Genomic DNA, 24,417 nt, shown 5'->3' on the forward strand with positions numbered 1-24,417 from the left:
TTTGTTTTTATTTAATCTTGTTTTACTTTCGAGATCTGTCACGACCCGGATTCCCCACCCTCGGAAGTCGTGATGGCGCCTACTAGTGAAAGCTAGGCAAGCCAATCAACTGAATTATTTACCTTTGTGACGATCCAAAGGGTCATCACCTGTTTTCTCATTAATTCCGTGCTTCCGAGGCCTTGAAAACCTTATTTTTAGTCGCCTCGATTTGCGTGCGCAGTCCGGGGCGTAGCCGAAAAGCTTAAATATGAATTCTGTGTGAAAAATGATAAATTTTGGTATTAATATGATTAAAGTTGACTTTGGTCAATATTTTGTGTAAATGGACCTGGACCCGTGATTGGACGGTCCCGGAGGGTCCGTAGAAAAATATGAGACACGGATGCCCGGAGTCGAATTCCGAGGTCTAAAGCCCGAGAAATGAATTTTTCTGTGAAATTATTTTTCTGAAATTAATATGGAAATTTGAAAAGGAAATTGATTAAAACGTGTTGGTATCGGGCCCGTATTTTGGTTCTGGCGCCCGGTACAGGTCTTATATGTGGTTTAAGCGCTTTCTGTGAAATTTTGGTTGAAATCGGACGTTATTTGACGTGTTTCGGACCTAAATATCTAAAAATGAAAGTTTATGAAGTTTGAAGGAAAAGTGATGATTTTGAGGTTTGATTCCTCGTTTATGATGTTATTTTGGCGATTTGATAGCACGGTTAAGTTCGTAGGATGTCGTTGAGTTAGTGTGTGTGTTTGGTTAGGAGCCCCGAGGGCTCGGGGGTGTTTTCGGAGGTGTTCGGGATGGTTTTGAACTTAGGAAGACATCAGATTTTCTGCAATTTTTACACAGAAGAATCCTTCTTCGCGTTCGCAATATCCCTTCGCGTTCGCATAGCTTTGAGGGCCCCCTCCTTCGCGTTCGCGTTTAGGCCATCGCGATCGCGATGCTTTGTTTTTTTCCTTCACCGCGTTCACGTGATGGTCAACGCGTTCGCGTAGGCCAATTCTTTGGACCCCCAGTGCTTACTCTTCGCGTTTGCGGCCCTTCCCTCGCGAACGCGTAGCTTTCCAGCTCCCCCTTATTCGCGAACGCGACACTCCTGCCGCGAACGCATAGAACAAAAACGCCCAGTGATTTTTTCTTAAAAGTTTCAGAACAGTAGCTCGGGTTTTATTCCAAATTTCTCACGAACTCTCTTCTCCCCCAAGCTCTAGGAATCCATTGAAGCCCCCATTCTTCAAGACCAATTGGGTTAGTAATTCCCCACCTATTTCCTTCATTTTCTCTCATTAATTAGTGAGTTTCTAAGCCTAAATCATGTAATCTAGGGTTGAAATTGGGGGAAATGGGTAGAGTTAGGGCTTTTTAATTTCCTTTGATTTAGACCTCGTTTTGGGGTCGAATTTGAAAACAAATTGTATATCCGGGCTCGTGGAGGAATGGGTGATATGAAATTGGTTCGAACCTCGGATTTTGACAAAGCGGGCCCGGGGTCAATTTTTGAAATTTTGGGAAGAAAGCTTAGAAGAGTATATTTAGGCATTGGGTTTGATTTATTAGCTTATATTAATGTTGTAAAGTCGTTATTTCATAGATTTGACTGAGTTGGAGCCGAATTTGAGAGGGAAGGCGCTCGTTGTGGATTGATTTAGCTGTGGAAGTTGAGGTAAGTGTTTGGTTTAACCCTAGCTTGAGGGAATATGAGTTGAGTCTTGTTTGCTAATTGCTAATAGATTGAGTACGGTGTATAGGCATGGTGACGAGTATCTATACACTGGTGTCTAGCATGACCGTGAGTCCGTATATTTGTGTTTATTCCTATTTTGTTGTGACTCTTCCTCGTGTAATTGATGAACTCTATATAATGTGAAGGGTATGAGAGAGAATTATAATTTGTGAACTCTTTGGAGCGTTAGCTCGAATGATAAAGTAATTATTGAGTAAGAAAAGAAAGAAAGAGAAAGAAATGTGATTATTCCCTTGCCGGGCCGTATTCGTGTATTGATTACCTCCCCTGCCGGAATGTGGAAGTTATTATTGTTGTTCCCTTGCCGAGATTTAATTGTTTACTTGTGTTTCCCTTGCCGGGACTTCTATTACTGTTTGTCTATCCCCTCGGCCCATTGTTTGTGATTGTTGTTTGGGTGAGGACGAGTGATAAAGCACGAAGGGTGATGTCGTGCACGATTGTGATATGAATACTAATGCACGAAGGAACATTCCGTGCCTTGTTTTGATTATTAATGCACGAAGGAACATTCCGTGCCCTGATTTGATTACTAATGCACGAAGGAACATGCCGTGCCATGATATGAGTGTTTATGCACGAAGGGTCATTCCGTGCCATCATTTTGTGAGGTAAAGCATGAAGGGTGATGCCGTGCACTTTATATGATTGATTGGGTGAGAATGAGAGTAAAAGCACGAAGGATGGTGTCGTGCAACTGTTGATTTCCTACTATCGTTACTATGGTAGTTGTACTGTTTCATTCCTCAATTATTGATTTTATACCTGAACTGTTACAGCCCCTACAGCATGCTCCCCCTCCCCTTTGACTGGTTAATTTTTGTATACCTTTTTATTGCATACATATATATATTGAACTGCACAGGTTTATGGTAGTCCGGTCTAGCCTCGTCACTACTTTACTGGGGTTAGGCCAGGCACTTACCAGCACATGGGGTCGGTTGTGCTGATTCTACAATCTGTGCATCTTTTTGCACAGATCACGGTGCCGGAGCAGCTTTTGGACAGCAGCAGGAGTTTTGGGAGCTGACTTCAGTCCAGAGATCCCAAGTAGCCTCGCTGGCGTCCGCATGGCCCGGAGTCTCTTCTATCTTTACTTTAGTTTGTTATCCTTTGTACCGGAACAAACAGAATTATGTTTTTATTCAGACATTGTATTTGGCAATTCTCTAAACGTTCGTGAGTTTGTTACTCCAGTTCTTGGGTAGAGTTGTATTGAACTTCCGTATTGTTTTTCGTTTATTTATATTTAAGACTTTCGCTTTTCTATTAAATGTTTCGTTGTTTTTATTAATGTCGAGGGTTGCTAAAAGAGGTAATGATAATTGGCTTGCCTAGCTCCTATTAGTAGGCGCCATCACGACTCCCGAGGGTGGGAAATCCGGGTCGTGACATTGTGACTCATGAGTTTTCCTCTGCACCACTGTCGGCTGTGGGATGGTAAAGACAGGCATAACGGTAGTGGTTGTCTGATTGGTTTTCAATGGCACACTTTGGGAGCGCGCAACAGAAGTTCCAGTTGTAGCCGTACAATTGGGATAAAGATTAAGCCCAGGTGGATAGGATTGATCAGACAATGAGACCGGAGTGCTAGTAGTCGAGATGGATGTGAACTCTAGGAAACCATGAATAGAAAAAGGTTGTCTTTGGCCATTAGCCCATGCTTGACACATTTCGATCATTTGCTGTTAAGTATTCTATTTTCCTCAACCACATTAGACCCTTGTTGAACCCTCTGACCTTGAGTCTCTTGAGCACTCGTAACAGCTTCGATGTCAGTTGTCATTTTCCTTTTAGATCTTGTGTTGTCAGCTTACCACAAACCGACCACCTCAACCTTTCTTTATAATTCAAAATAAAAGACACGTTAGAATGGACTCAGTCGGTCCTTATTATTATCATCATCTTTTTTTTTTAGATTTTTTTTAAATGGTTGATCGAACCTGATGTGGGTTGCCTACGTATCATGTGGGAACATGAATCGGATCTGGCATAGTTCGGGAAGATCAGGAATAAAGAAAAATAAACTAACTCTTTTTTTGGATTTTGAATTTTTTTTTCTTTTGATTTCCAAAAGAAAGACTTATAAAGAAGAAAGAAAATATTTTTTGGATTTCGATCTGTTTTTTTTTTTAAAGAATTTTTGAAAAGAAATACTTCTAAACAAGAAAGAAAATATATATAGTATTTTTTTGAATTTCGACTTTTTTTTTTTAATTTCGAAGAAAAAACTTCTGAAGATGAAAGGAGATATTTTTGGATTTTTGGACTTTTATTTTGAATTTATGAAAGAAATACTTCTAAAGGAAAGAGAAAATATTTTTGAATCTTGAATTTTCTTTTATAATTTCCGAATGAAAAACCTCTAAACAAGAATGAAAATATTTTTTGATTTTGAGAAGAAATTAAAATAAAATATTTTTGTATTTTTTAAAATGGGGGTCTAAAAGAAGACTATCTAAAGAAGGAAGAAAAGAAAATATTTTTAGATTTTTTTTAAATTGTGGGCCGGAATCGATGAGGTTTGCCTACGTATCTCACGTCCGGTGAGAATTAGACCCTCATAGTTCGTCAGTTTTGACATAATTGGAAAAAACATGACATTGACTCACTTTCATTTTGAAATACATTTTTCTTTTTCTCTTTTTTTTCCAAAAATTTTGGTAGAGTTTCGAGGCATTTTCAAATATCAGAGTTTTCAGAACCGAGTGAATTTTCTATCCTACCTCACTCTTGGTTTTTCTGTAGATTTTATTTCCTTAGCCGGTCAACAAACAAGCCGAAACAAATAAATGCACACATAGCAGGTAAGATGCATCAGGATGGTCTTTTATTTTGGGTACACTTGTCCTAGACGGACCCAACCCCGGTGTTGAGTCCCCTAAGTCAAATGCACGTGATGCAAACAAGCGTTCCTACTACAGATCCGGCATGAGATTTTGTTATTCTAGGTTTAAACCCGGGGATGTGTTCTAGACATGGCTTACCCAAGCGGACAACTTGAGCCGAGGTGGGAGCGACGTACCGGGAGCACGAAAGTCTACCCGGCCTAGTGAATGATCCATCTTCGTTCTATTTGGTACGACCTCTAACAGAAAATCGGGCCACGCGAACATGTGCACCATATTTTTAGAAGACTCAGAAGGGAGGCGTAAGAAGACAGTTTAATACTGTTCAAATAATATCAAAGCGGTAAATGAGAGGCAATTAGCACATTAGGACAACAAATACAGTAATATCAACAATTAATAAAGCCAAGTAAAAATCACATTAACAAGCTCGAATTTTGAACCCAGAACCAGAGATTCTGGGTTCTCATCTCCAGCAGAGTCGCCAGAGCTGTCACACCTCCTTTTTCCAGAGGGGGGATAGGGATTTTTTCCACTTTAAGTGACATAATCGAAATGAGATTATTTATTTTTATTCAGAGTCTCCACTTGGAATAATTTGTGGTGTCCCAAGTCACCGGTTTATTTTAAATCCCAAATCGAGAGAATTTGACTCTGTTTTAAAGTCTGCGAGACCAGAAGACCGGGTAAGGAAATCTGTTAACTCGGGAGAATGTGTTAGGCATTCCCAGGTTACGTGGTTTTAGCACGGTCGCTTAGCAATTTATACTTGGCTTATTTTATCTAATTACTCATTTTGGGACCTATGTTTATTTTACCTTTTACCTCTACTAATCACTTGATAACTCGCATTTAAAAAATTATCGAGTTACGCGTACGTATACTCGTTTTAGTTTGGTGCGTTAAGAATCACGTCACGCGTACGCATACGCAATTCACAACACTTAGTTTATTTAAGAAAACAAAAGTTTGGTCAAAGTCGCGCGAACGAGTACTTTGAATTTATTTGAAAAAAATCGCAATCACGTCACGCGAACATGTACGCAATCACGATAGTAGTTTAAAAACTGCGCCTAAAATCATTTCTACGAGTATTTGATTAAGGCATTTTATTTACTAAGAATGTTTGACCATGGTCACACAAACGTGTGCCTTGGTTTGTTTTAGCATCACAACTATGTCACGCGAACGTGGTTGAATAAATTAAGACACACCTGACGCATGCTGCGAATATCCAAAGGTTGTTTCCTTACATTAATTTAACATTAATAAGTCATAAATTATGGATAGGCATTGGGATATGTATAAAATGGAACTTATTATTTTGAATTTGCATGACTAAGCACTAATATTTAACCTTAAATTCATTTCCTAAGGTCACTGGGACGAACCAAGATCGAAAACAATCTGCTTGCTTTACACTTATATTTAGTTACAAAGATAGTCATCTCTAGACATCACCGTTATAACCACTTTACAGTAATAATCAAATCCTAACTTTCAAATTCTACTCATTCACTCCCACCACTTTAGCAATGTAGGACGTAACCCCACAACCAGAAAGTTTAACTCATGATTTAACGCAAATGACTAAACTAATAGAGTAGCCCTATATTCATCAATCTACAAAATAAGATAAACTAAACTCATGCTTGCCCATTTAAAAGGCAAAACACACATTTGAGCAAATGAACAACTGATCAAGAAAAATAAAATATCAGTAATCATGCTTTGAGTCACAGCACACATGAAACAACTTAAGGATGAAATTGATAAAAATCATAGTAAAGAAGGATAAGGATGAACCTTTCGACAAATTTCTTTTGAACTTTTATTCATGAATAAGCATGTCAATACAACCCCGAAGCAAAGCTGACAAGCGAACCCGAACCAAATTGGACTCGTAAATCTCAACGGCAACGTCGACTGAAGACACGCAAACTCGACCTCCGACGACCTTGTTCGCAGATGGTTTCATGTGGTTGGATGTTGGAGTTTCCAGCATTGTTTGTGACTATTTTTCAGGTGGTTAAATGGTTGTTTTTGAAGGTTAAAGGTGCTTAGTTTTTGGAGGTTTTTGGGGGTCGTTTATGGACAAAAAAGAGGGGCTCGTTTGGGGGTTCTTGAGGTGAGGTTTTGGACTGATTTTCAGCTGGGTTTGCGGACTAAGGGAGGTCATTTTTGGAGGAAGAAGATCCGCAGCAGCTGCTGCATTTTTATTACATGAAGAAGTTGCGTTTTTTTGTTTTACTGCCTTTTGGATTGTTTTATGGCTGAAAGTGACCAGCTTTTATTGGGGTTTTAAGACTGGTTTCGAAGGAGGAAGATGATACTTTTATGACTGAATTTTGTGGTGCTGCTGCGCAGCTTTTCCTTCTTTGCTCTAGGGTTCCTCTTTTCCCCCTGTTTCCCCAGGTGCGTTTTTTCATTTTTTTCCCAAGTGTGCTGAGTCCTTCAATTTATAATATAGCTTAGGGAATTTATTGGTGGAAGACATAAGGATTGGGAGTGTGATTGTCTAGGGTAGGTATTATTTATAGGAAATTGTTAGAAAAGTGCATGTGAATTAGTTATCAGATAATGACAGAGAATCTTTTGCCATGTGACAATTGACTCTTTTTTTCTTTTCTTGATAATTGCTAAAAAAATCTACTCATACTAAATAAGTAAATAAAAGCAAGGTAAAATTACTACACTCAATATTTATTTCTCAAAACTTCTCACTTAAAATTAAACTAAGCTAAATAAAATTATATCCTTTTTTTTTAAACTTTTCTTTCTTTGTAAAATAAAAATAAAACTAATACTCTACAAATATGTAACTCTTTTTGTAATTTTCAATTTATCTAAAATAAATCTATAAAAAGGTGAAATAAAACTAAAATATTAAAATTATACTTAAAATCCATTTAAATACTAAAAAGTGAGTGGAAAAACCAAATATGGTCAAAAATTAGGTGCTCACAACAACATAAGGAGAGACCATCCGNACCTCTCACTTAAAATTAAACTAAGCTAAATAAAATTACATCCTTTTTTTTTGAAACTTTTCTTTCTTTGTAAAATGAAAATAAAACTAATACTCTAAAAATATGTAACTCTTTTTTTTGTAATTTTCAATCTATCTAAAATAAACCTATAAAAAGTTGAAATAAAACTAAAATATTAAAATTAAACTTAAAATCTATTTAAATACTAAAACGTGAGTGAAAAAATCAAATATGGTCAAAATTAGGTGCTCACAATAGTTAGACAGAGTCGCAGGCTTTTCATATTAAGCTATGTTGTCTACAAATATGTTTCAGAATTGTATTAGTATTTTCGCACTTTGATTTATATCATCCAGACTTTCACTGTATCAGCATGTGTTAGTTTATCTTCCGCATTCAATATGTTATGATATCACATGTTGATTCAGCCAGCCAGTTGGTTCGCTCGGTCGCATGTAGTCAGGTACCGGGTGCCGTGTTACGTCCAGGCCCAGGGTCGGGACGTGACAGTGATGCTCGGAGCGGTCGCCTCGGCCTCAGTGGCCGGCTGCGAAGTAGAAGGATTTTCTTTCTGGGGAACAATTTTGGAGGTCTTTGTCATTCCATAAGAAAGTTAAAATGGAGGGAGATCTGGAAAAGATGAAGAAAGAAAGGAAGTTGAAGAATTAGACTTGTTGGCTTAGGAAGAAGACGGGTGATAATTTTTGCAAAGGACCTTGAGTAACGGGGGTAAAAAGCACTCAAGATTGTTGAAATTCTAAGGGTACGAGGGTAGGAGGTTTGATGTAAAGTAAAAATGAACAAAGGAAGAGGTATTTATAATAGTTAGGCAACGTTTCACGTCCAGGGACAGCCAACCGGCGGCCGACATGCATTAAATGCCATTATGACATGATTGACGAGACGTTTCGGGTCTTTTGTCATTTCTGCCGCGATGTGTCGAGGTAGGAATCGGAAGCTCATGTTGTTTCTCGCCATTTACCCTCCGAGAAACAAGAGGACTATCTGTATACAAGTAAAACCGAGCTCATGATGCACCTCGACTTCCGACAAGATAAGCCAGGCTCGAGATGTGATGGTAAGGGACCAAAATCAAGCCGAAAGTCCCGTCGAGCCAGAGCCCCGGGACACGACGCTTGTCCTCGGGAATATCGAGGTCATAGTTCCATAATCGGTCCTAGCCTTGAATAACATCGAAGGACATTGTCGACAATCAAGCATAACCAACGGAAGGCCGAAATATCCGTGACCGGCCGGATATCATGGCGGGGATCTCGGCATGTATCAATAGGGAACCGGCAATCAATTAATCAGAAGATTTTTTACCTTTTACAGAGTTGTACCTAATGTAGAACTCCCTTACTATATAAAGAGGGTCTGAAAACTCATAAGGACAATTGGAACACGCGTTCCAAGGCAAGATATTATCATTTTCTCTGTTATTTTGCTTTTTCACTTGTTTATCAGCATTGACTACAGCGAGCCCGGATCGAGGGTGAACAATTTCACCAAAGCTGAAGTTCTCTTATTCGCGTGGTTTGAATTCATTTTATCTTTACTTGTTCAATCTAATCTAATTTATAGCTTTGTGTCAAATTAATTCGCGTATCCTTAAAATCACTTACAAATTTAGTTGTTATCTGATTTTGAGGGTAAACACCCTATCTCTTATATTACAGCAATGGAAATGCTTCCATCATAATGTAAAATCACTATAAGACAATTTTGAGAGAGAGAGAGAAGGGGGATTAAAAGTATTGAAATATTGATCATATGAAAAAACTAACATTGCTTCTTATTCCTTTGTGTATACAAATAAAGAACGTACAACAATTCTCTCCATCTGTATTCTGAGAAACGTGTAACTCACTAATTATCTTCAAAAGATTATTGATCCATATCTGTACATGTACAAAGACTGCTTACAAATCAACAACTGTCCTTTTTATTTACTTTCTCTTCGTAATCTTCTATATATGTATTCTGTGCTCATTCTCTATTCACACTTTGCTTCTTGAGAAAGGTTATGTCTCCCGTATCTCCATAATCCTTGACAGTGATTGAAAATGCCCTCACTGAAAATGTATTTCCAAATTTGAAGACTTATTTCTAAACCTCTATGAACTTTGATGAAGGAACTTTCGGCTGAAGGGAACGAAAAGATCAATATGAAGGAAGAACATGTATAAGAAAAAAAATACGGCAAGTAAAAAAAGAAAATCTATTGGAAGTGTTTTATAGTGGAAAATAAAGAAAAGAAGTGTACGTATCTCAAAATTTTCTGTAAATGGGGTTATGGAAATGATTTAAGTATAATGAATAGATGGAAGAAGATATGAAAGGCAAAAGCACGGGCTTATTATCCTTCGAGTTTCGAATCTTTAGCCACTAGCTCTTGCGAATTTCCCAATTATCGAGAAGAAAAAGAAAAAGAAGAAGAAGATATGGGAAAAGGGTATTTGTGTCTTTATTGTGTAGGGTGGGGTACGTTGGAGGGTTGAAGAGAGTAGTTATTCAACTTGAAAATCAAGGTAAGGTAAGGAGGAAACATTTGCCAACAACCCTTCCCAATCAAATTCTCCAATTCTTAAGCTTTCTCCATGCCAATGATGTTGATGATGATGATGATTCCCAAAACCAACCATATAGTCTTCAACTTTGAGACTTTGATCACTACTCTCACTCAACATCAACTGCTGGTTGTTGTTACCATTTGTTTTCTTTTCAATCAAAGAATTATAGTCAATATTGGCAGTAGTAATATTACTACTACTAAAATTAACATTATTATTAATCTCCCCCATACTCTTATTTTCACCACCCTCCAATGTGGGAATTGAAAAATCACTTCCCAACCCCAACGTACAATAATTCTCCACAACACCATAATCCACAACGCCACCATCTCCATCAAATTGACCTAAACACGGTGGAAAATTGTATAAACCTGCTCCGATTATGTCGTAGTTGGTATTGTCAATTTGCGGGAAAGGGTTAAAATGGTTGCTACTAGATGAGGAATTATCCATGCATATGGCTGCCATTACATGATTTACGTCGTGTCCTTGCATAGGGATTATTCCTCCCATGAATGCCCTAGGCTCGGAAGACGAGTAGCTGGTGTTAGGCGATGACGTGTTGTTGTTACTGTTGTTATTGTTGCTGTTATTATTCTTCAGTCTCTTTTTGATTGTGGAATTCCAGAAATTTTTTATTTCATTGTCAGTCCTCCCTGGAAGACGAGCCGCAATTTGTGACCACCTATAATACATGCAAAATAAGGTTTAAAAATAAAAGAAAGAAACTCTACCTTGTAAAGAGCATGCTTTCTGCATGCTTGTTTAATCGACAAAAACAATAGTACTATAATGGTTGTTATTTTCTGTTCTAAACAAACATTCCGATAGAGTAAATAGTTACAGATCTAAATGCATAAAAAGTAAGACAAAAGCCAATCATTTCATAGGTTTTATAAGAAGTCGTCGGTACTTAATTAATCTCTTTATAGTATTATTTTCTTGGGTTCTTGGAAAAGTCTCAAGTAAATTCTCCTTCCGGTTCTCCTCCTTATAATATAAGAAGAAAGAAAATCTCCTACTTGACGATGCTGAAAATAGGATAACTCCAGTCATATTTTTGACTCTTCTCCATAATTTCTAGAATTTCTTATGCAAACTATTTCTCCAAAACAAGTAGAACCCCCCCCCCCCCCCCCCCTCCCTTAGTAAATGAAGATTATAATGCATTACATAAAAGAAAATGACGATTGGGTAGGAAAAGACCAATGAAACATGACAGTTCCTTCCAGAATTTTCTTAATTAGGGTGAACTAGGAGTTTATCTTAATTTGGTCCACCTCTTCAAATTTTCAGCTGACTGGGTAACTATTGGCAACGATTTCATCTTTCTTCATATGATTTGTAAGGTAAACGGCGAACATACACTATACAATGTTTTATACACTGATAATATAAAAAAGTACAACAATTTACTTGAAAGATAATTACATGTAACTTTAATTAATATAGCATTGATTGATAATATAATAAATGATAAGTTATTATAATAGGTAAAATTACATTGATGGTGTTAGAAAATATTATATTTTGTGAGTGTATATAACTTAAATTCTTATACTATTAAACTGTGTGGAAGATTTTCCATAAATTATAGCTAGGCAAATTAAATACCTATAATCTTACTTCCATTCTTTAGCTACGAACCCGGGAAATCTTAAAACAGTTCACTGCCTCTAAAACCCTATATTGTTAAACTTGAGAGAGTAGAATTAAGAAAATGTGAAAGAATTACGTACCTATTTCCAAGAATGGAATGCAAATGAACAATGTGTTCTTCTTCTTGAGGAGAAAAGGCGCCACGTTTAAGGTCAGGCCTCAAGTAATTAATCCAACGGAGGCGACAGCTTTTGCCACATCTTTGTAAGCCAGCATTTCTAGCAATGTCACTCCAACATCCTTGCCCATTTGTTAACATGTAATTCATCAGCTTCTCATCTTCCTCTGGTGACCATAACCCTTTTCTTAGTTTTGCCTTACTATTGTTATTATTCCCTTTCTCCTTCATTATTGATGGATGATCTGGCTTCCTCATTAGAAGAATAAGAAGATGGAATAAGTTTTGATATGATGAATTAATTCCTTCTTCTTCTTCTTCTTCCAACTAGCTAGGTTTTGATGGTGAAAAGATATGAAGAAGCTATATAGAATGGCATAATGAGAAAGAGAGTGAAATATAAGAGAAAAAAAAAAAACAAAAGATTATGTGAAGTGGAAGCAAAATATGTTCCATTTCTCATACACATATGATGATTACCTTGTGAGTGAAGAAAAATGCAACGAAAAAGACTGGATAGAGTCAAAGACAAGAAGACCAACCATCACTCTCTCTCTTTCACCATAGCTTCTTGGCAGGTCCCCCTCAATCCGTTTTCCACTCCACCTATATTATTATTTTCTTTAACCAACTAATTTCCCATTTCATTTTTTATTCTTTCTAGCAATTAATAATAATCTTTTCTAAAAAACAACCCCACAAACCATCACTTTCATCATCACCATTACCACCCCAAGAAGCTTTCATTTCTCTTTCTTTGCCTTCATCTTCTCACGTGTACCTTAAGTCTAAACTCAAGAAGAGAGATCTAGAGAGAGAGAGAGAGAGAGTACATATGTACATTCATATAATTAAAGCTAGTAGTACTTGTTGTACACATTTTCTTGTATGATAGTAACCTAATAGATTGATAATGGTACGCGTGTCTATGTCTACGTGGTCTTTCATGAAGCTTTTCGTTTAACTCTCTTAATTTTTATTTTCTTGTTTTTTAAGGAACTTTAATGGAGTTGTTTGTTGCATGAAGAATGAGAATAACGTTCAGAGTATAAGCCTTTCAGTTTCATCTAACGGATTTTTGAAGCAAATTACCTGTCGACAGATACAATTGTGTCTTTGAAATGATTAGTGCTTCATTTGCATTATTCATAGTATTAAATTAAATGTTGCATATAGGGAATAGTTATTCCTCAACACTATACCAAACTTCATTCTTGTAAAGTAAGTTATAGTAGTAAAGAAATAATTTGTTACTCCGTGTGAAGACAAAAATTAGTATTTTTGTTCTTCTATGTAATCATGGGTTTGCCTTGAAGAAGGGAATTGGTGATATAATAAAACAATTATTTTTCCTAAAAGAATATGGTATAAGCGTCAAAGCTTATGGTTTGATTCATGATCACCACGTCTTACTTTGAATAAAATATAAGATTAATCGGGAAGTGTCACTTGCCCTAAGAAAGAAAAAAATAAAGCAATGACATTCCAAATGCAAAACTCCTTTAGTATTTTAGCAATGAAGGTTGATCAAAAAATTGGAAAGAAGTGAATCCAATCTGCTACATGTTTCTAGGTTGAAGAGTACAAGTCAGAGTTATAATTTATTTTAAGTGAATAAAATAGGAAAATTAAACAAGAGAGGAATTAAGTAACATAATATATAGTACTAGGGAGTAGTTAATCATCTTCCAAATTCTCTCTCGGCGCACATTAGGTGAATACTAACCTGCGCCCACCGGAAAAAAGGGAGGAAGAGGAAGACCGAGGAAACAGGTAATAAGGACGCTGGTACTAGATCAGAAGATAGTGATGACCAGAGCAACAGAGCATGGCAAAGGGAAGGCTAAAGCTAGCGAGGTAACGCAAGAGGAAGAATCTGAGCATGAAAGCGAGGAAAAATGGCAAGATCTAGGGGAATATGCACAGAAACTAGTAACACCAGTGAATCCAGACATGAAATTAGCTAGGAAGGAGAATATAACAAGCAGATCTGAAGGTACAACAGCTGACGCAGAGAAAGCAAGCTCAAGTGCTGTGAAATCCAATGGAACAGTACATGCAAAGCAAAGTACTGTTACAAAGGAAAATCGAGCAGAAGCTCAGATGAAACCAGATAATCCCAAGGTAGATAAGGGCAGATCATGGGCGGGATTGCTACAGGAGAATAAACTCGCTGCAAAAGGTATGAATCTCACTTATATACCGCCGATTATGAAATAGGGGGAAATTGTGGTACAGCTGATGGAGGAAGATGTAATAGAGGAGAACACGAAATGTAGCAGAGCAGTGATTCTATATGTTGTGGGGAATGTACCTTCAATTGGAGCTATTGAGAGGTTTATAGCTAATCAGTGGATGAATGTACAAAAACCGAAGGTGCTATTCCACAATGAAGGATACTTCATAGTTCTGCTAAGTACAAATGAGGAGAAGACAAAAGTCCTAGAAAATGGACCTTATACGATGAACAGCAGACCAGTTATCATGAAGCCATGGGTGGATAATTTTGATTTCAATGAAGAGGTTCTGAGGAATATACCTCTATGGATTAAGCTTCCTAACTTGCCGCTTAATCTATGGAGTAATCAAGCACTTAGTAAGATAGGGAGTGGACTGGGGAAACCAATCTATGCTGATGCATGCACAACAATAGCTGATAAAGTTTCATATGCCAGAATACTAGTGGAGATGGATGTTACAAGAACTCTCCCAGAGAAGATCAAAGTACAGGACCCAAAAGGAAATGTACTGGAACAGCGAGTTCAATACGATTGGAGACCTAATTACTGTCAAACATGCTGTCAACTGGGGCATAACTGCAAGGAATCAAAGGGAATGAGGAATAGCATTGTGGAAACAAAGGCAGAAGTGAAGCAGAGGCAGGAATGGAGAAAAGTGAAAGACCTGGATCCAAAAGTAGACAAAATAGATGCTTAGGGGAGGTTCATTGAACAAATTGAAGAGAAGGAGAAGGAACAAGTGAACAAATAAGGGGATGATGCACAATGGCAAATTGTCAAAGGAAGATCAGCACAAAAGAAACATACAGAAGCAATAAGAGGGGAACAAGTTGACATTGGTAATGCATTTAAAGCCCTGGTGGATACTGCACAGAAGATTGTCCAACTATCTGAGGCTCAAGAAGATAGGGCCAGAACAAAGGGTGCAGAATGGAGGGGTGAGATAACTCAACTGTTATTCAAATGATGAATTTTGTAGCCTGGAATGTTAGGGGACTGAATAAGTTGTACAAACAGAAGGAGTTAAAAAAATTTTGCAAAATTAATAAGGTGGTATGGATAGCTATCATTGAACATAGAGTAAAAGAAGGGAAGGCTGAAGTAGTTAAACAAAAGATTTTACAAAACTGGAGATGGGTAGATAATTATGATGAGGCTCCAGGAGGAAGGATATGGATAGCATGGGACCCTAATCAAGTAGACTTTAAGATGAAGAAGCAGCATGATCAATTCATATTAGGGGATGTGACAATGATACAGCAGAGAGCTCACATCCATATTTGTGCAGTATATGGGAGAAATACAATACTAGAAAGGAAGAGACTATGGGAAAAGCTGAAAGAAGAAATAATACAAATCAAGCACCCATGCTTGGTTATGGGGGATTTTAATACAGTATTAAGGGGTGATGAAAGATATAATGGGTGCCCAGTACAAGAGATAGAGACAAAGGACTTTAAACAGTTTATGACAGATACAAGCTTAACAGAAGTAAAGACAATGGGGAGACAATATACTTGGACAAATAATCATGTCCATAGCAGGATAGATAGAATACTAGCTAATGCTGAGTGGATACAAAGATGGCCAAATATGGAGGGAGTAGTTATGAATCCAAGCTTCTCAGATCACTGCCCATTAAGTATAGTAATTGGTAGTAATAACCTAGATGGAGGGAGACCATTTAGGTTCATAAACTGCCTAGCAAACTTGGATGGTTTTAACCAAGTAGTAAAGAATGGATGGAAGGGTAGATGCCAAGGGGAACAAATGAAGGGAGTGTGGTACAAGCTGAAGAGATTGAAGTCTAGCCTGAAACAATTGAACAAAGATGAATATGGTAGTGTGGGTGTAAAAATACAGGAAGCTAGAGAGAAATTGGGAATCATACACCAATGTATGCAAAGTCCTGATAGGAATGAAAGCCACAGAGATATGGAAAAGCAGACCGTACTGGAACTAGAGAGATGGCTATTAGTGGAGGAGAGTATTTTGAAACAGAAATCAAGGGTACGATGGCTAAAATTGGGAGACTCTAATACTGCTTACTATCATGCTTGCTTGAAACAAAGGCAGTCAAGAAACAACATTGGCAGACTTGTTGATAGCAAAGGAGATGTAATACAGCATCCAAAGAAGGTGGAAGAAGAGATCTTATTGTTCTATAGGGGATTACTTGGAAGCTCAGCAAAACAATTACCAATGATCAGATATGAGATAATGCAGAATGGGAAGGTACTAAAAAGAAGGCAACAACTCCAGCTAATTAGTCAAGTTAGCATGACAGAAGTAAATGATGCTCTATGGGGTATTGATGACAATAAGGCACCAGGTTGTGATGGTTACAATGCATACTTTTTCAAAAGAACTTGGCATATTGTAGGGGAGGAAATAACAGATGCAGTGTTAGAATTCTTCAATAGTGGTGAGATGTGTAAAGCAATTAATTGCACAACAATCACTCTCATACCAAAAGTCCAGAATCCATCTAACATAAGAGAGTATAGACCAATCTCCTGCTGCACAGTATTGTACAAGATCATTGCCAAGATAATTACCACTAGAATGCAGGGAGTAATAGACTACTTAGTGGACAACTGCCAAGCAGCATTTGTACCTGGGAGATTAATAACAGATAACATCCTAATGAGTCATGAGCTAGTGAAAGGATATGGTAGGAAGAATGTCTCCCCAAGATGCATGCTCAAAATTGATATGCAGAAGGCATATGATTCTGTGGAGTGGACATATATTGAACAAGTTCTGAGGGCACTGAACTTCCCTGAAAAGTTTGTCAAATGGATTATGGCATGTCTCAACACAGTGACATACTCTGTGCTTATAAATGGGAGGCCAACTAAACCATTTGAGGCCAAGAAGGGGCTTAGACAGGGTGACCCAATGTCACCATTTCTCTTTGTCCTAGTTATGGAGTATCTCACTAGATCATTGAAGAACTTGAAGGAGAATAAGAGATTCAAATTTCACCCTCGATGTGCAAGGTTTAACCTAGTACAACTGGGGTTTGCAGATGACTTGCTTCTGTTTTGCAGGGGTGATATGCAGTCAGTACAAGCATTGCACGAGCAGTTCCAACATTTCTCAGCAGCTTCTGGCCTAATAGCAAATCAGAGCAAAAGCTGTATTTACTTTGGAGGGGTCAGTGAAGGAATGCAACAACAAATATTAAAGGCAACTGGATACAAGAAGGGTGAAGTTCCATTTAGATATCTTGGTGTTCCTCTAAGCACCAAGAGATTGTCTATCATGCAGTGTGAACCTCTAATAGACAAAATACTACACAGAATCCAAAGTTGGACAACAAAATATTTGTCCTATGCTGGGAGAGCAGTCTTGGTGAAGAGTATCCTATTTGCCATTCAAACTTTTTGGGCACAAGTGTTCATACTGCCAAAGAAAGTGATCCAATTCATAGAGACCATATGTAGAAGATTCCTGTGGACTGGGAGTGTTGAACCTACCAGGAAAGCCTGATAGCTTGGAACAGATTGTGCTTGCCAAAAACAGCAGGGGGTTTGAACTTCATGGACATAGGATATGGAATGAAGCAGCGATATGTAAATTGCTATGGAACATCTGCACAAGGAAAGAGAAGTTGTGGGTGCACTGGGTTCATACATATTATATAAAAGGGCAAGCTGTGTGGGAGGTAAATGCAAAAAATGCTTCATGGGCCATGCAGCAAGTCTTCCAAGCAAAGAAACACTTTGATAGTGCTGGGTTAGAAGAAGAAGAGGTCAGGAAAATGCAGAATTTTTCAATTAAGAGGATGTACACAAAAATGCAGGGAGAATATCCAAAGGTGATGTGGAGAAGATTGGTATGCAACAATCAAGGGCAACCAAAGTGGACATTTATATTGAGGCTAGTCATCCAACAAAGACTAGCGACCAAAGATAGATTGGTGAAATGGGGCATTAATGTTGATCCTAGCTGCCCCTTGTGTAACAAGCAGAATGAAACAGTGAACCATTTGTTCTTTGAATGCGAAGAAACATGGTGTGGATTACTACAATGGCAAGGCATTCAGATAATGTCGCAAAACTGGCAGACTGTGATCGCGTGGATGGTGCAGAAGGCTAAGGGAAGAAGTGCAAGGGCTGAGATATGTCGAATGGTGCTGGCAGCAGCAGTCTACTATTGCTGGCAAGAGAGGAACTGGGCAGTGTTTCAGAAGAAAAGAAGAACTCCTAAAGCAATACTAAGGCTGATTATCCAGGAAATACATGTAAGAGCAACAAGGTTTCCAAAGTTGGCTAGGGTGATGAGCACATTAGATTGGTATCCAGAAATTTAGTATATTCAAACTGTTAGTAGAGTTAGATGAAATGTAGAATCAAAGTGCTAGGTACTCATATTCTGGGGCACAATGTCCAGAAATGGTGTACGCTAGAATGAAATTAGTCCAAGTATAATTATGAGTTTTAAATATTGAGGCTTACATGAAATAAATTGATAATTTCCAAAAAAAAAATATATAGTACTCGCTGGCTTTTTATTATGCAAGGTTTTTACTCTTTTATTTTTTTTGTCATAATTCATGTTCTATTGTTTTTCTATAATGTAAATTCTCATGTAGCCATGTGTTTTGCACATTCTTTTCTTTGTAGTGTTTTACATTCTCTATTTTGTACTGTAAAATCCGTTTCACATGGAAGGAAACAATCTTTAGGAATGAAAGCAATCTTTGACCACTATGCAAAGATTTGGAAAAATTATTGTCAACCAATGCATCATGTGTTAAACATTTATAACTTGAATTGTTAGCTCATTGATGAAGTTTAAAAATTACGCAAGTTCTTTTAAAAGATATCTTTTTTGACTGATTTTATTTCTTAAACTTTAATTTTATTAGATTAGAAAAAGGAAGGGGGAAGGGGGAGGAGATGCTACACAAATTAATGAGGTCTGAACCCTCCACCTCAAATGTGGAAGGTAAAAGACTCACCAAATTGAAATAACCCCCAACCTCTTTTCGTCATTGTATTATCCAATAATCCAATTGAGTCCTTTTTTTTTTCTTTAAACCAAATTATATTGTTATTAATTGGAATACATTTCACTTTGGCTCCGTCTGGAAACATCCCAAGATTCACAATTACTCTAAGCGAAAATATTTGACAATATATAATAGTTTATCCTTGAGCAAAAATTGTTTTAAGTATTTTTGTGAGACTGCAGTTTTAAGTTCCTAAAGGTAGATATACATTAATTCAGATAGTTTTTTTTTTCAACTTTAGCATATTCGAGAGAATATTGGGGAAAGTTTTTTCAACCAATATTGATCGAGCAGCAGAAATTCTCTATCTTGGTAGCAAATCTCCTTGACCATTAATCTTTTGTTCACTTTAATAATATGTTTGTTTAAGCATCGAAAAACCTTGTTAAAACTTGTCCTACGTAATACGGTGATGGGATACTAAAGCTCTAGTAATTGAGATGTTGAATAAAGATCACGAATTTAAGTCTCTTGGATAAACACTCTAATTCTTCAGCATCGAAATGTGACATTATAATCAATATGCCATACTCTATATTTTGATTAGTAAAATATTCAAAAGAATTTCACGTTTTTTCGTCAAAAAGGAAGGTCTCAAATTAGCCATCCTTCATTAAATCAAATCAAAAGTAATAGAAAAGAAAATCAAGAATGGACAAAACTGGCAGAAACATCCTTTACTAAGAGGTATCACTCAACACAATTTCGTGAAATTCTTATCATCTACGTGTTCGCAAATAATTTTTTGAATAGATCAATACGGATATATATATATATATATATATATATATATATATATATATACACACACAGCTTTNTATATATTGTATTTGGATTTGGAAAGAAAAAAGAAGATAGGCTCTTTATTCTTTTATAATATCTTTTCTTAAAATTAAGTTAATCCAAAAATAGAAAATTGCGTATATTATATGTTGGCATCATTTAAAATAATACAATGTATCTACACCTATTACTTTGGAATAGAAAGAAAAACATTAAAATCACCACATTCACAAATCCAAAAACATTATAATAGAAATGTTTGCATGCTGAGTTGGTGACAATAGACTGATGTTTGCTTGGGTGAAATCTTGCGTCCGCCAATATGAACAAGATTTATTGAATTTACATAGTCCGATAGTTCTATTATATATTGATGTTACCTCTGTCTGTATCTCTATAATATATTGCCTTTCATTACCTAATCAGGCCTTCATATGGAGAAGTTACAATCAGATAAGCATGAAAATAAGCCCATTCAGAGTATCTCCATCAACCAACGAGGCAAATCAATGGTGTTTTCAGTGTCTTTGTCAATTTTCGAAAATCTGAAGCGCTGTCTTTAAGTATATAATAGAAATGTTTGCATGCTGAGTTGGACTTACAAATGGAAAAATAACAAGTGGAGAAGAAATACTCTAAGCTACTCAAAGTTATATAAATCTACTACGTACTCACAGCTGTATAGATAACATTTTTTATCTTTACTTCTTCCATTTACTCAAGCCAAGCAACATGGTTCTTGTTCAATAAGGAGCAACGAGCATATCCTCCCCATCCCCCCCCCTACCCCACACCCCACCATCCACCCCTTCCGCCACTCCAACAAAAGAAAAGTGTATACGATCAAATCGGGCTTGCCCTTTTTATGCGACTGATCGAGGCTGGAGCATGATTAGCCGAGGATCAGCTCCGATTTATATCAAACTACAATGCAGAGTTAGGTTGACAGGCTCGAGACCCTGAGACCGATTAAGATCGAGACCGACCAAAATCGGGACCGACCAAGATTGAGATCGACCAAGATCAGGACCGAATAAGATAGAGATCGAGGGAAGCTTACTGGAACGAATAACGAAATGACGAAATATCCGCAATCGGGCGACGATCACGGCGCAAATCTCGGCACATATAAAGAAGAGGTCGATGATGACTATATGGTACCTCGATCCTTCATAATCCTTGATGATTCTGACGCCACAAAATCAACGGTCGAAGAGCTGGAACAAATCATACTGATCGAGCATCTGCCCGATTGAAAGGTATACCTGGGCACGGGGTTAGCTCCCAAGCTCTGGAAAAACATATTCAATTTCTTATAACTAATATGAATTATTTTTCCTGGTCCCATCTCGATATGATAGGGATCCCACCGGAGATCACTACTCGTAAACTAAGCTTGGACCCGAAGTTCCGCCCGGTGAAACAAAAAGGAGGCATCAGTCCGAGGTCAAACACACTTTCATCAAAGATGAGGTAACCAAACTTCTCAAAATAGGATCCATCCGGGAAATGAAATATCCCGAATGGTTGGCGAATGTAGTAGTAGTCCCTAAAAAAGGAAACAAGCTTAGGATGTGTGTAGACTACAAAGACCTAAATAAAGCATGCCCCAAGGATTTTTTTCCTTTGCCTAACATCGATCGCATGATCGATGTCACGATCGGCCACGAGATCCTCAATTGTCTCGGTGCCTGTTCAGGGTACAACCAAATACAAATGAACTTGGAAGACCAGGAAAAAACTTCATTCATCACTAAGTATGGTACCTACTGTTATAATGTAATGCCATTCGGACTAAAAAATGCTGGTACAACCTATCAACGCCTAGTAAACCGAATGTTCAAAGAACAAGGGAAATCTATGGAATTTTATATTGATGACATGCTAGTAAAGTCCCTGCGAGCAGAGAACTATTTGAAGCATTTGCAGGAAACATTCAGTATACTAAAGAAATACAACATGAAGCTCAACTCGGAGAAATGTGCATTCGGGGTCGGGTCCGGCAAGTTTCTCGAATTCATGGTGTCGAATCGGGAAATGGAGATCAACCCCGATAAGATCAAAGCAATCGAGGATATTGCGGTACCCGTACAAAGGCTAATCGAGCGCATTGCAGCCCTGGGTCGATTCATCTCGAGATCGTCCGACAGAAGTCATCGATTCTTCTTGTTGTTGAAAAGAGGAACAACTTCACATGGACCCTAGAATGTCAACGAGCTATGGAGGAACTTAAGCGATACTTGTCGAGCCTGTCGCTGCTTTACACGTCGAAAGCAGACGAACAACTTTACTTATATCTAGTAGTATCGGAGATAACAGTAAGTGGGGTACTAGTCCGAGAAGAACAAGGTACACAATTCCCTATCTATTATGTTAGTCGGACCCTAGGTGAAGCCTAAACTAGATATCCTCATCTAGAAAAGTTAGCACTCACTTTGATAAGCGCCTCTAGGAATCTAAAATCATATTTTCAGTGTCATCCTATATGTGTTGTAACAACTTATCCCCTTCGAAATATTTTGCATAAACCCGAGCTTTCAGGGCGATTGGCCAAATGGGTCGTAGAACTAAGCGGGTATGATATTGAGTATCGACCCCGAACAGCCATCAAGTCTCAAATCTTGGCTGACTTCGTGGCTGACTTCACACCTGCCCTAGTGCCGAGGTTGAAAGAGAATTATTAGTCAACTCGGGTACATCTTCGGGGATCTGGACCCTCTTTACAGATGGTGCTTCGAACGTAAAAGGGTCCGGACTCAGCATCGTGCTGAAACCACCCATAGGAAACGTGGTTAGACAATCTACTAGAACTGTAAAATTGACTAACAACAAGGCCGAATATGAGGCCATGATTGCGGGTCTCAAACAAGCTAAAGGCTTGGGAGCAGAGGTGATCGAAGCCAAATGAGACTCCCTCCTCGTTGTGAATTAGGTTAACGGAACCTTTGAAGTTTGAGAGGAACGAATGCAAAGATACTTGGATAAGCTACAAGTAACTCTACACCGGTTCAAAGAATGGACTTTGCAACATGTGCCTCGAGATCAAAATAGCGAAGCCGATGCCCTCGCAAATCTAGGCTCGTTGGTCGAAGACAACGAACTCAATTCGGGGGATGTCGTACAACTCATGAGGTCAATGGTCGAAGAAGGCCATGCCGAGATAAACTCCACAAGCTTGACCTGGGATTGGAGAAACAAATACATAGAGTATTTGAAGAACGGAAAACTTCCTTCAGATCCAAAGGAATCGAGGGTCCTACGCACGAAGGCAACCCGATTTAGCTTGTCCGAAGATGGAGCCTTACTCAAAAGGATGTTCAACGGTCACTAGCGATATGTCTGGGAGCGGGAGATACCGAGTATGTTTTTAGGGAAGTCCACGAAGGCACATGTGGAAACCACTCAGGCGCCGAATCAGTGGTTCAAAAGGTAATCAGAGCCGGCTATTACTGGATTGATATGGAAAAATATGCGAAGGAGTTTGTGCGAAAATGTGATAATTGTCAAAGACATACCCCGATGATTCATCAACTCGGGGAGCTGCTGCATTCGGTTTTATCCCCATGGCCGTTCAAGAAATGGGGGATGGACATCGTCGACCCTCTTCCATCATCACTGGGTAAGGCTAAATTTGTTTTATTTATGACTAACTATCTCTCTAAGTGGGTTGAAGCACAGTCCTACCACAAGATCAGGGAGAAAAAAGTCATTGACTTCATTTGGCACAACATCGTATGTCGATTCGGAATACCATATAAAACTGCATGTGACAACGAAAAGCAATTTATCGGCAGAAAGGTGACCACATTCTTGAAGGCCTTAAGATCAAAAGGATCTTATCAACACCTTATAACCCCAGTGGGAATGGGCAAGCCGAATCGACCAACAAAACCATAATACAAAACCTCAAAAAAAGTTGACCAACGCCAAAGGAAAAGGGAGAGAAGTCCTGCCCGAAGTCCTTTGGACGTATCGCGCAACTTCGAAGTCCAATACCGGGGCTACCCTGTTCTCTTTGGTTTATGGCACCGAAGCTTTAATACCGGTCGAAGTTGGGGAGCCAAGCATCAGATTCTAATATGCAACGAAGGAATCAAATGACGAGGCCATGAATACGAGCCTGTAACTATTAGATGAATGACGTGAAGCTGCCTTTGTTCGATTGGCTGCCCAGAAACAACGAATCGAAAGGTATTACAATTGAAGGGTCAACCTTCGATATTTTAATATTAGGCACTTGGTACTAAAGAAGGTCACGTTAATCACCCGAAATCCAAATGAAGGAAAATTGGGTCCGAATTGGGAAAGGCCGCACCAGATTCTCGAGATCGGCGGGAAAGGATCCTATAAGCTCGAAACAATGGACGGATAACAGCTACCGAATAATTGGAACGTAACTTATCTCAAACGATATTATTGCTGAGGTATGACCCCATTTCA

General features: G+C 38.2%; 1 protein-coding gene across 1 annotated transcript; it reads right to left on the bottom strand.

The window, feature by feature from the left end:
* Positions 1-9,355: 9,355 nt before the first annotated feature.
* Positions 9,356-12,339, bottom strand: LOC109214917 (myb-related protein Hv33-like). Its single transcript, XM_019378886.1, has 2 exons — positions 11,897-12,339; positions 9,356-10,842 (listed from the first exon to the last, which is right to left on the bottom strand). The coding sequence occupies exons 1-2, from the start codon at positions 12,190-12,192 to the stop codon at positions 10,092-10,094; spliced, it is 1,047 nt and encodes a 348-aa protein (XP_019234431.1). The 5' UTR covers positions 12,193-12,339; the 3' UTR covers positions 9,356-10,091.
* Between the last annotated feature and the right edge of the window lie 12,078 nt (positions 12,340-24,417).

The sequence above is a fragment of the Nicotiana attenuata genome, unplaced genomic scaffold (assembly GCF_001879085.1).
Source record: "Nicotiana attenuata strain UT unplaced genomic scaffold, NIATTr2, whole genome shotgun sequence".
Taxonomy (NCBI): Eukaryota; Viridiplantae; Streptophyta; class Magnoliopsida; order Solanales; family Solanaceae; genus Nicotiana; species Nicotiana attenuata.